Source organism: Typha angustifolia, chromosome 1 (assembly GCF_048772165.1).
Source record: "Typha angustifolia cultivar Huaian chromosome 1, ASM4877216v1, whole genome shotgun sequence".
In the NCBI taxonomy this organism is placed as follows: Eukaryota; Viridiplantae; Streptophyta; class Magnoliopsida; order Poales; family Typhaceae; genus Typha; species Typha angustifolia.
In genome coordinates this window covers 3,128,871-3,141,108 of record NC_133239.1, presented here as the reverse complement: position 1 = coordinate 3,141,108, position 12,238 = coordinate 3,128,871, and the positions used below count along the sequence as shown (strand labels likewise).

At 38.5% G+C, this 12,238-nt stretch overlaps 2 protein-coding genes across 2 annotated transcripts; one reads left to right on the top strand and one right to left on the bottom strand.

Moving 5' to 3' along the window:
• The first annotated feature begins 1,592 nt into the window (after window positions 1–1,592).
• On the top strand, window positions 1,593–6,239 carry LOC140758693 (stromal 70 kDa heat shock-related protein, chloroplastic). Its single transcript, XM_073094948.1, has 8 exons — window positions 1,593–2,194; window positions 2,457–2,709; window positions 3,045–3,124; window positions 3,355–3,497; window positions 3,591–3,689; window positions 3,981–4,170; window positions 4,562–4,960; window positions 5,526–6,239. Exons 1-8 carry the CDS (start codon window positions 1,661–1,663, stop codon window positions 5,928–5,930), a joined length of 2,103 nt encoding a protein of 700 aa, XP_072951049.1. The 5' UTR covers window positions 1,593–1,660; the 3' UTR covers window positions 5,931–6,239.
• A 359-nt stretch (window positions 6,240–6,598) lies between these two features.
• On the bottom strand, window positions 6,599–10,352 carry LOC140776794 (uncharacterized). The gene is made up of 2 exons (XM_073120690.1): window positions 8,991–10,352; window positions 6,599–8,106 (listed from the first exon to the last, which is right to left on the bottom strand). Exons 1-2 carry the CDS (start codon window positions 9,702–9,704, stop codon window positions 6,814–6,816), a joined length of 2,007 nt encoding a protein of 668 aa, XP_072976791.1. The 5' UTR covers window positions 9,705–10,352; the 3' UTR covers window positions 6,599–6,813.
• Window positions 10,353–12,238: the final 1,886 nt, after the last annotated feature.

Here is a 12,238-nt window from a genome sequence, read left to right as displayed (position 1 = left end):
TAAAATTCATTTGGACAAGAGAATTGCGCTTAGTACATAGATAATATTCAGCATCTATGCATTGTGGCTAAAATTTATCTTATTAACTAGGGATGATGCTCTCTTTGGCTTGATGTTTGCCAACCAAATGGTCTTTAATTATATGAAAGGATGTGGTTGGTAGCCAATATCAGGTAGCTAACCAACCACTAATCCACTTTTTATTTCCTTTTAACACTAACCATGAACTTTTGAGAACTTTGAGCAAAAATTAATTTACATTCAAATTATTTGTGATAAATTAATGGTGGAACAGGAAAACTCAAGAAGTATTCTAATATTATGTATTTATTTACTTTAATTCATCAAAATAAAAAGTGAATTGAAATTAATTTTAAAATAACTATCTTGTTATAAAAATTAATAGGAAAATAAATTTAGCCGTACATAACTATTTTAAAGATATTAGTATGATATATAATTATCAAATTTTACGTGGTCAGAAGGACCCAAAAGAGTAGCTATGTTTTGAGAAAAATAAGCAAATTACAACTCGCAGGTAGCTCAGATCAATTCGATTAACACATGATTAACTCTCATCTATTGGAAAAAAAATATGCATAAGTGACAATTTTTTCAATAAAAATTGACCTCATTTATTTTAAAAAATAAGTGGTATAAGATGAATTTATGTTAAAAATATAATGTTAAATATTAGACTCGACCGGTATAATATTCGATATTCTATAATTTTTCCTATTAAATAAGAGGCTCCCTGTGAAAACGGATAAAAATTTAAGGGGTCTAAGTGTAATTATTCATTAGTTATTTTATTAGTAATTTATAGTAGCTCCTGTTTGATAAGAAATTTACATTCAAAATATTAGGTGCTTGGTTGTGAGATCAGAATAAAATAAAATAAAATTCAGATAAATGAGGAGATATTCCAATATAAAGGATGTTTTTAAATCTATTATTAGGTGATTGGTTTCAAAAATAAGGATAAATATCAGAATAAAAATATGAGATAAAATGTTGAGTTACGATAGCTGAGATAAAGTAAATAAAAATACTAAATTGATATTATTAATTTTCTTCTAGTTTAATATAAATACATATCTATTATTTCTCTGTCTGTTCAACATAGACATGAAATAAGTAAAAAAAATATATAATTTTATTTTACAACTATTATATTATATTTTAAAGATTATTTTTATAAAAATTAATTTGACTTAATTCATCAAAAAATACTGGCGAAAAGAAATTGATGATTTTGATAGAGTTTATTCGGAATAACCCCTTCCTTACTCCACCCATAAGAATAAGTCCTTAGCCCAATTAACAAACACGTGCTTACTTGTAATGGCCACTATTGTGATTCCATTACCGGAGACGGCCGTATGGCCCACGGTACAACTCCACACACCATACGCCACGTTCCCCTATTCCTCTCCTCTACTTTACCGTACTCACACGTGTGAATCCGGAAAGTTCACGTTCTCCCCCTAAGGGCGCGAGTATTCCCTCCGACCTTCTCCCGACCCCTTCCAGAACCTTCCACGTGTCCCATCCCAACCCCGATAAAACCCTCCCCTTATCCCTTCCTCTCGCCACTCTTCTTCTTCCATTGCCCCGTCGCCTCCTCCACCTCGAAAATTAGGGTTAGGTTATTGCGCCAATGGCGTCCTCCTCTGCCCAAATTCATGTCCTCGGCTCCGCCGCGGCCTTCCCCTCCTCTAAGAAGAAGCCGTCCTCCACCATCTCCTCCTCGAGCTCCCTCTTCTTCGGCACTCGCCGACGCAATCCCATCGCCGGGGCCTCCATACGCCGAAGGTCTACGGCGCCCCTCCGAGTAGTGTGCGAGAAGGTGGTCGGAATCGACCTCGGGACCACCAACTCAGCCGTCGCGGCGATGGAAGGCGGAAAGCCGACAATCGTTACCAACGCCGAGGGGCAGCGGACAACGCCGTCGGTGGTGGCCTACACAAAGAACGGCGACCGACTGGTGGGGCAGATTGCAAAGCGGCAGGCGGTGGTGAACCCCGAGAACACCTTCTTCTCCGTGAAGCGGTTCATCGGGAGGAAGATGTCAGAGGTCGACGAGGAGTCGAAGCAGGTGTCTTATAGGGTTGTTAGAGATGAGAATGGGAACGTGAAGCTTGAGTGCCCCGCCATTGGGAAGCAGTTTGCAGCTGAGGAGATCTCGGCCCAGGTCTTTCTTTTTCTCTGAATGCGTTTTGCTCTTTTTCTTGTTCTCTAGCAGTATAATTTCCCGTACCGATAGTTAAAAGTGTTGACATTATTATGACATTCTATCATGACTTCTTATTGAATGTCCACTTTCAATTAATGTATAGTGAATGATCATCTGTACTTTATTAGGTTAGGGAATTCACAGGGAAATGCATCTTTGATGTTGCATTTTATTATCTTTAATATTGACCATCAGCATTGAAGATGTCGTCAAATTTCAGGTATTGAGAAAGCTAGTGGACGATGCGTCTAAATTTTTAAATGAGAAGGTCACTAAAGCAGTGGTAACAGTCCCTGCATACTTTAATGACTCTCAAAGAACTGCAACTAAAGATGCTGGTCGTATTGCCGGATTGGAAGTTCTTCGGATTATAAATGAACCAACCGCCGCATCATTGGCCTATGGATTTGAAAGGAAGAACAATGAAACAATTCTGGTGTTTGACTTGGGAGGTGGTACCTTTGATGTTTCAGGTATTACCTCTTGTCAAAGTTTAAATCTGCCACTGTTATCTTTCTTTTTATCTTTTGAGTTTTTTGTGGGTTTTTGTACAAATATATACTAGTTAACCACATTAACTGCACATATGAAGTACTTTAATAGACCAAAAAGTAATGATTTTAGCTATTATTATATTGCACGAATTATCATAACTGAAGTATTTTAATAGACAAAAAAGTAACACGGAAGAACAGTTGGTTCAACAGAAAAAATTGTGCTCACTCTATTGGATAGTGCAATTTCAGTTTTTCAGTCATTACTTCTACTTGTTCCTTTTAGTAATGATTGCCATGACATTATGATGCAGTTCTTGAGGTTGGAGATGGAGTGTTTGAGGTTCTCTCTACATCTGGTGACACTCATCTTGGTGGTGATGATTTTGACAAGGTTGGTTAGTTTCCTTTTTGCACGTTACAATACAGAAGATCTTGTTGCAGTAATTAGACACCTATGCTTGTTCATGACCATCTGCTGCATCTTTGCAAGCTTTGAGTTATGCAGATGGTGTTTGGTATGGAACTATTACCACATATTTTTGTGCTTGAACAAATCAACCTTTAACATGCCTCATAACACCATCAATTTACTGATATCTTATCACTCCTCATCATAAACAGAGAGTCGTAGACTGGCTTGCTTCCAGCTTTAAGAGAGATGAGGGCATTGATCTTCTGAAGGATAAACAAGCCCTTCAGCGTCTCACTGAATCAGCAGAGAAGGCCAAAATGGAATTATCAACCTTGACACAGACAAACATTAGGTTAGCTTAATCCATTCTAATTTTCTCTAAATGACACTATGTTGCACTTTCTGCGGCTTCTTTTCTCAACCCATCCTAATTGCTTTTTTGCAGCTTACCATTTATTACCGCAACTGCGGATGGTCCCAAGCATATTGAAACAACCATTACAAGGGCCAAATTTGAGGAGTTGTGCTCTGACCTTCTTGATAGGTATAAATTATCTTTTGTTGTACTGGTGTTATACGAGTTGAAAGAAACAGTTCGTGTTCTATAGTATGATAATTTATGACTTCCCTTGTGAAGTATTGCATTGTTTGAAATTATGTTCCACTTTTTAAGATGATGCTTATCTTCTATATGATGCTTGATCCTCTGAGTCACCAAATTTCTTATCTATAATTTATGTGGTCTGTGCCAGACAATGTTTAACCTGTGTTATAGTCAGATTTGTTCACGTTATTTGGATGTCTCTGTTGCTTATTTGCTTTTGATCTCAACTAGGCTCCGTACTCCTGTGGATAATGCCCTGAGAGATGCAAAACTGTCATTCAAGGATATAGATGAGATTATTCTTGTGGGTGGATCTACTCGAATTCCAGCTGTTCAGGAACTAGTGAAGAAATTGACTGGAAAAGATCCGAATGTCACTGTCAACCCTGATGAGGTTGTTGCTCTTGGGGCAGCTGTTCAGGTCAGTTGTTGAAATATTCATCTTCATCTCTCATGCTAATGCATTGTATTACTAGACCATTGCTGAAAGGTTCTTTTTGTACTTGATTCTTCTCTTGAGGGAAGGTTGGAAAATGAGATAAAGAATAAAAAGATAATGCCCTAATCTTAATTTTGTGGTCCAGTGGCAATTTATGTAAAGGCCTATGCTACAGTTGGCTGCATTGTGGAACCACCATCCAATGCACCCTTCAGAGGGCACTGCTTCTCTGGCACTTTTTTTTTATCTATAACCTTAAATTTATTTGAATTCTGGAAGCTCAGTGCAACTTATTTTAAGAGCATGACTCTATTTAGCTTTGACCTTTTATTGTACTCTCGGATAATTTATTCTGTATAATTTCTAACACCAGGCAGGAGTTCTGGCTGGAGATGTGAGTGATATTGTTCTTCTCGATGTTGCTCCACTATCTATTGGTTTGGAGACATTGGGTGGGGTGATGACAAAGATTATTCCTAGGAACACAACATTGCCCACCTCGAAATCAGAAGTCTTCTCTACAGCAGCAGATGGGCAGACAAGCGTAGAGATTAATGTTCTTCAGGGTGAAAGAGAGTTTGTCAGGGACAACAAATCTCTTGGAAGTTTCCGACTTGATGGGATTCCTCCGGCTCCACGTGGTGTCCCGCAGATTGAAGTCAAGTTCGATATAGATGCTAATGGTATTCTCTCTGTTACTGCTGTCGACAAGGGCACCGGAAAGAAGCAAGACATTACCATTACTGGGGCTAGCACCTTGCCTAGTGATGAGGTACATTATACAATTACTACTTGAAAGCCATATTGATTTTAATGATTACGCACTATGAGAGACTTTCTTGTAATGTGTATGTATCTGGCATCTAGTACATCACATGTTTACTAGGCAATCTTTGGTAGGCTGTGGTTGTCCATATTACACATTACTAAAAAGTAGAAACAGATATATGCCTTGCATTTTGTCACTGGAAAATATTATTAGACCTATTTACCTTATGATGTCCTCTTATATGTTATCTAGTATATCATATTTTTACTAGGCAATCTTTGGTAGAAATAGATATTTGCCTTGCATTTTGTTACTGGAGAAAATTATTAGACCCATTTACCTCTTATGATGTTCCCTTGTATGCTCTCCCCCAGTATGTTCAATCAGATCATGTGTTAATGAAAATTCTTGTATATATATGCACTCATGGTAACACCGGGAATCTAATGCAAATAGTTTGGCCAGTATATGCTTATTTCTATACCATGACCATTTATATTAGTATATCCACTTACTTTATAGGGTTCTAAATATTTACAAAAGCTAATATTTATTTGTGATTGTTCAGGTGGAGAAAATGGTGAAAGAGGCTGAGAAGTTTGCTAAGGAGGACAAGGAGAAGAGAGATGCCATTGACACTAAGAACCAGGCAGAGTCTGTGGTCTACCAGACCGAAAAGCAATTGAAGGAGCTTGGAGAGAAAGTCCCTGCTGCTGTCAAAGAGAAGGTAGAGGCAAAGCTCAACGAGCTTAAAGATGCAATTGCTGGTGGATCAACACAAATCATGAAGGATTCCATGGCTGCATTAAACCAGGAGGTGATGCAGCTTGGCCAATCCCTCTACAACCAGCCTGGTGGTGCTGGAGCCGGGCCTGGGCCTGCACCTGGTGCTGATGCCGGCCCTGCTGACTCAACTGGCAAGGGACCTGACAATGGAGATGTAATCGATGCAGATTTCACCGATACAAAATGAGGCTGACCCATCTGAGGGGAGGAGAATCTGGTAATTAGATATCTTCGGACAAAAGATAATTGTTTCCACAAAATATGCAGGATATGGGAATGGTGAATCAGGGCTTCACAGCATGAGCTAGCTAATTTTCCACCTATCCTTATCCGTTGTGGAGTTTTGAGATGAGAAATATTCATAGGAAGGCTAGGAGGGCTAGGTTTCACAATGTAATGATGTTTTATCAGAGGAGACTTTCTGTTGTAAAAAAATGCTACAATCATCTATTAAGACCTTTCTATTGGAAAGGTATTGTTTTGGGTCTTTTGTTAATATTTGTGCAGTTGATTTCTAGTTCTTGCATTGCTGGTGCATTTGCCCCTCACTATAGCATTACATTTTAACCACCCTCTTTTAGATGATACAAGGATTTGAGTTCGAAGTTTACTATAATTGCATTGTTATCCATGTCAGGTAATTAATTCGACGAACAGGATTCGCTTAATTTGCTAGTGAAGTAAATTGTAGAGCTAATTGTCATTATTTTCAGCAGTAATTCAACAAAGTCGGTTACTAAACTCGTAACTTTCTTCAGATATTAATGTTAAGAAAGTTAAAAACAAAAATGAAAAAAATGTCCAGGACAGCAAGCTCTACACAGCACAGCACATAGCAGAACACAACCAAGGACACACAATGAACCGGCGAAACTAAAAATAACACTCACTATAGTTATTCGAATTTTGTCAGTACAGAGAGATAGCAGCATCACTGTAATGTATACGTATAGAAGAAGCTGACACATCTTGCTGATAAGTTGAACAGACCAAAAAGGGCGAGTCAAGGAGATCATTGACCATGTATGATATGTATATAATTCAGAAATAATGTCTTCCCAAGAGGAGCATCAAGATACTGAGAGAACTGCTTGGTTGAATGTCTCACTAGGTGGCTGTCCGCTAACCGAGTCGTCCACCGTCAGGCCATGTGCCCCGAAACAGAAAGATCGATTTGTTATCTTACTGCCGTTAAAAAGACCTGGCTTGTGTTGTACACCCTGCGTCTTGCCATTTTTGTTTATCGATGGATTAGAAGATGAAGCAATACCAGCGGTCTCATTATCTAAACAAATGCCTTTTTGTTTACCAGATGGGGGTGATGACATTGATGACCTTGAGAAAGGACTAGTTGGAGATTGTTTTAGACTGGCAGCAAATTTCTCCGTTGCTGATGGGCTTGGCACAGAGCTTTTGGGGCCAAGAGTTCGTCTGTTGCTAAGGATTGATGTTGCCATGGAGAACTGCTGTCTGAGAGGAGTAGGAGCTTCCATGCATTGACTCCATTTCTTGAATGAATCCAATGAATCATCATCTTCTCCAAGTTTCTTTGGTGTCTCATATTTCTTGACCTTTCGATGAGACCACGATAGTAGGATCTTGAAATGCTTAGAGACGTTCCGGGCAGAACGTTGTTTCTTATTCAACAATTCAGACTTTCCACCATTTGGGCTAAAGTTGGCAGGCTCACTCATGCTAGAACTTGAGCATGAGCTGAGTCTTCCACCAACTTCAGATGCCTCAATACCGGTATACAAAAATATCTCTGCATCAGATATCGCAAAGGAAGTACCTGGGCTGTTGCCAATTCCTTGCATCTTTAGGTGGGAGACTATGGCTGACCTTGCAATTTGGTCCTTCGATTTTGAGACTCCACCAGCAGAAATTAATTGTTTAATCAATATTTCAGATGATGCCGATCGTGGGTGTTGCCGGAGTAGATCCAACGGAGTCATTCCATCAGCATCTCGAATGTTGACATTGATTGATCGCGCAGACATCAAGAGCTCAACAAGGTCAGAGTGCACATTACCTATCACAGCCATGTGAAGGACGGTCCTTCCATCATGATTTCTTGCATTGATTATGTTTTGGATATCAACAGCTGTTCCAGAGGTCAGTTGCTTCATAAAATCCAATTGGCGATCCAGCCTCCGAAAGCCAGGAGTTCTGAAGCCTGTCACTGCCATATGAAGAAAAGTATCTCCAGCATCGTTCGTGGCTGCTTCCAATGATGGAAATGCAGTAATTAAGGCCTCTATAACTGGCAAATGTCCTTGAAAGGCAGCCACATGCAATGCTGTGTTGCTTTGATTATCTCTTGAACTGATGATATCGAAAGAAGCCAATAAATACTTAACAACCTGCACAACCAATAAAAGAGGTTACTTCACAATTTGTACCACGCCAGATATCTCAAGATAAAATGATTTTTCTACTAGGCTCGCTAAAGTAGCTCAACATGAGGAAAGCTTCTCAAAGCATAATAGGATAGATACGTTATCTCATAAAAATTGACAGAGCTAAAGCCATGGGAATATTCTCTCCAGAGAAGCATCAAACATGAAGTCTAGAAATTAGAATATTAGTCTCTGCAGTGTGATCCACTACTTGCTAAATTAGCTTGCTCACTGAAGAATCTTAACCTACACTTTCGCAAAGCATTGTGCATGTCAACACTAGAAAGCAAATAATTCCAGTCTAGATGAAAGTATAATGAACTTAAGTTTTCCGCTTTAAAGCACAGAATTAAACATTATTTCATCAATTTACTAGTCTGCCTTTTCTTTTATTTTATTTGACTAAAAGATAATGAGTCATCAGTTCACACCTGCATTGTCACATTAAATCTCACATTGCAGGCTGAACTTCAGGATTTCTATTCGACCGCAGAAGAAGACTTTAGTCAAATATTAGTTCGTCTGAAGCATATTATATATTTGTATCAGTTCCATTCCTCAGCATTTCTCATAATGTTCGTAAGTAGATAAAAATCAGTTTTCCTACTACTGAATTGCTTCTCTTCACATATGCAATAGGCAAGATAGATTTCTACATGAAACAGCAGCACATCGATAAGAAGAGTCTGCTGATCATGTTATCTAAAACTTTTTTTTTATAGTACTATTCATGAAAAAAGTTAAAACGACAAGCTGACAACATTAGCAGAGCACTAGAGCAAACTCAAGGCAAAATTTCCTATAACTAGAGCACTGCTCATAATTGTCAACCATAGAAGAAATCTCACCTCAACCTGCCCTCTGTCAGCGGCAGCATGCAAGATGGTAGATCCCTGAACATCCCTATAAGCCAAGATATCAGAGGTGCCATCAAGAAGCTCTTTCAAGATCTCCAAATTCCCTCCTCTAGAAGCAGCATGAACAGCCCTGTTCACCATTTCCCACCTAAAAACTGAAACACTACGACCCGACACAGCTACCTGCTCTTCTCTTCTGCCTCCAGTCGAACACCTTGGTGACACAGCGAAATCCAGCAGAAGCCTGAAAACATCGGAGTTCTTGCTCCTTGCCGCGGCATAGAGGATATCAGTGACACCATATTCCCCCTCTCCAAAAACTAGCAGTGGGTCTCTATTAAGTAGCCCCTGCACAAAGCCAATATCCCCTGCGGCGGCTGCAGTGTAAAGCAGCCACCCGCCGTAGCCTGCTCGAATCAGCGTGTTCCTCCCGTTCTTCGATTCACACTCAAGGAGGAGGCTCTGGGCAACAATTGCCCGGCATTTAGAGGCGTCAACTAAGCGGGCATCGTCGTCCCAGACAGTCTCAAGCCGGCGGATCCGGCGAAGGGATGTGAGCTTGATGAGGAGATTGGTGTCAAGATGGAGGAGCTCCCGGACAAGGTCATAGTGGCCATTAGCCGCCGCCCAGTCGATGGGCGAGGCGTACCACCACTGGTCCCCGGTGCTCTCCCACCGGAGAGGGAGGAAGTAGGATTGTGCCATTGGAAAGACCAACTTAAGAAGAGGTGAGGGTAAGAAAGGAGGGGCAGTCTAGAGCTTACATTGAGAACGACCCATTTGAGACAGCATCAAGAAACAAGAAATTGAGAAGAACCCCCAATATATACAACAACTAAACTGGAAAACAGAGCACTACCCATATGATCTAAGAGCAAGAAATTCCAGAAGCACACAAGGTAGCTAGCAGTGAGATTAAGTAAAGAACAGGGGCAAAAAGGAAAACAAAGAGAAGAAAAAGATATCAACCACCAAAGCAGTAAAGTTCAGAGAGATTAGTTCACGAGGAGGAGAAAATATGCATGACCATGACCCATGTGAGCTAAAAGCAAATTTAGTGACTTTAACTAGTAGGAAGCTTCAACCTTGAGGTGATAACACTACTTACACAAACTTAAGTAAAGAATTCTGGGGAAGAAGAAAAGGTTACCAGAAGTTAAGAGACAAACCTCAAGATAAGATCTAGGATACTCTACAAGATCCAGCAAAAGTAAACACTCTAAAGAATGGCTTCAAAAGGGGCTTAGAAACTGAATCTTTAAAGAGAGAAGCTGGTCAAGGAGGATGGAGAGTTATTACGGAAGTAAAGTATCTTATGGGGTCACCAAGAAAAGAGAAGGTATTACTGGAAGAAAAGCTCAAAGTGGAGAAGACCAAGTATATATATATATATAAATATATATAAAGTAGTGTTTTTCTTACATCATATATTGTCCTCTTAACTTTATTAAAAACAATATTATATATAAATATTTTATTATTCAACTCATATGTTTTATTTTTATTTTATTACTCCAAATACCATTTATTTGATCTTAAATTTTGAGTTTCCTTTTTATTTTTAAATTAATCTTTGGAAAAATAAAACTTAGCATTCTCTATCTATACTTCATTTAACTTATTTTTACTTTACTCATGCTAGTTCCAATGAGAAATATCTATAGAATATGATGTGAATAATAATATATATTCTAAAATTTTATTTATTTTATTGCACCAACATAGTCTTAAATATCATTAACTTACACAAATCTACTCATAAAAGGAAAAAACACAAGATAATTCTCTCATACATTGTCCAGAAAATTAGAACTTTGTATTGAAAAACTAGTCTTATTTTATAGGTAATCAATTTAGATGCACATTTGACTGGGCATGAACATCCAAATGGTACGTGGGGTGCAAAATTTAGCAGCTTCATCATCCACTGGATGTTGTGAGCCCTAATCTGGAGCTTGAGGAGATATGATTGAGATGGTTGAGCAAAGGAAGAGGGAAGAAGAGATAAACTTGTAAAAGATAACAGATTGAATCCATTCAAAATATGTGGAGAAGATTACAATGAGGTCCAAGCCTTAAAAATTATCAATTCTGCAAGGCTGAGACAAAATAAAAGCTAAATACTCTTACGGCCGATCTCTTGTTGGTATTCTTTTCTTGGATTTTTCATAATGTTCCTAAAAATAAATATATATTTTTTTTTTGAGGCGCTGGCTTTTTCATAGGTTATGGATGGAAGATCTAATTTTCTCGAATCTTACTATTGAAGAAACACGAGATGTACGTAGTCTTACCCGCATCAGCTAAATTTTTTAATAAGCAAGCATTATTTGATTATTTATTGTGACTAAAATAAATGAGTGGGGGAGGGAAGGTTAGCATCATCCATCATAATCCCTACACATGCCTTTTTCACAGACTTTGATGTACTGATGGATGTTATTATTGGTTCCTCCCTGGCTTTAGCATGCTCTTCTAGTAGCTTTACAGGTGCATGCCTAACTTTAGGAACTTCCACTAGGGTTGCATGATTATATTAAGATGCTCCTACTTAAGAGCAACTTAAGATCTAATTAAAGCACATAACATTTCTCAAGCCACACTACTCTTGCAAAGAACCTTCTTTCTTTTCATTGAAATCACCCATCAAAAGGAATGAAGATCCATGGTTTTAGCTTACAAATTCTGTGCCCAAACAGAATAATTAATTTGGTGGGTTTCCTACAAGTATTTTAAGTCAATCAATGCTAATCTTGTTTCTATATTATTTGAGCTCCAGGAGGAGGGATTTATATAATTTAATTATATTAAAGTGAATCTAATAACAGGCAATTTCAATAGGAAAATGGGAAGCAGAAGCCAAAGAAATAATAGAGACATTTTTTTGTCTTAATTTTATTTCCCTTTCTACTCTTTGTAACTTGATTATATTGTCATAACTAAATCTTAATTGAGGCCTAATCCCTATTTTATCTCTCAAAATATATATAATAGCGAGCCCCATAGGATACAACTTTAAGCCAAGGCCAAGCTTTTATGGTTGTGCAGAGAATCATTTGATAGAGCACCTAACAAGTAAAACCACATGTCCATGGCAGTCAAGTGTCAGACTACCTCTCAGGCTCTCAGACTCAAGAGAGATAAAAGAGGTAGATGTGGACTTCGTTGTGGGGCTGCCTCTCTTTAAAAGAACCATCTAAAACAGTAGCAGTCCCACATGTCTTTGGATTCTAATTGGA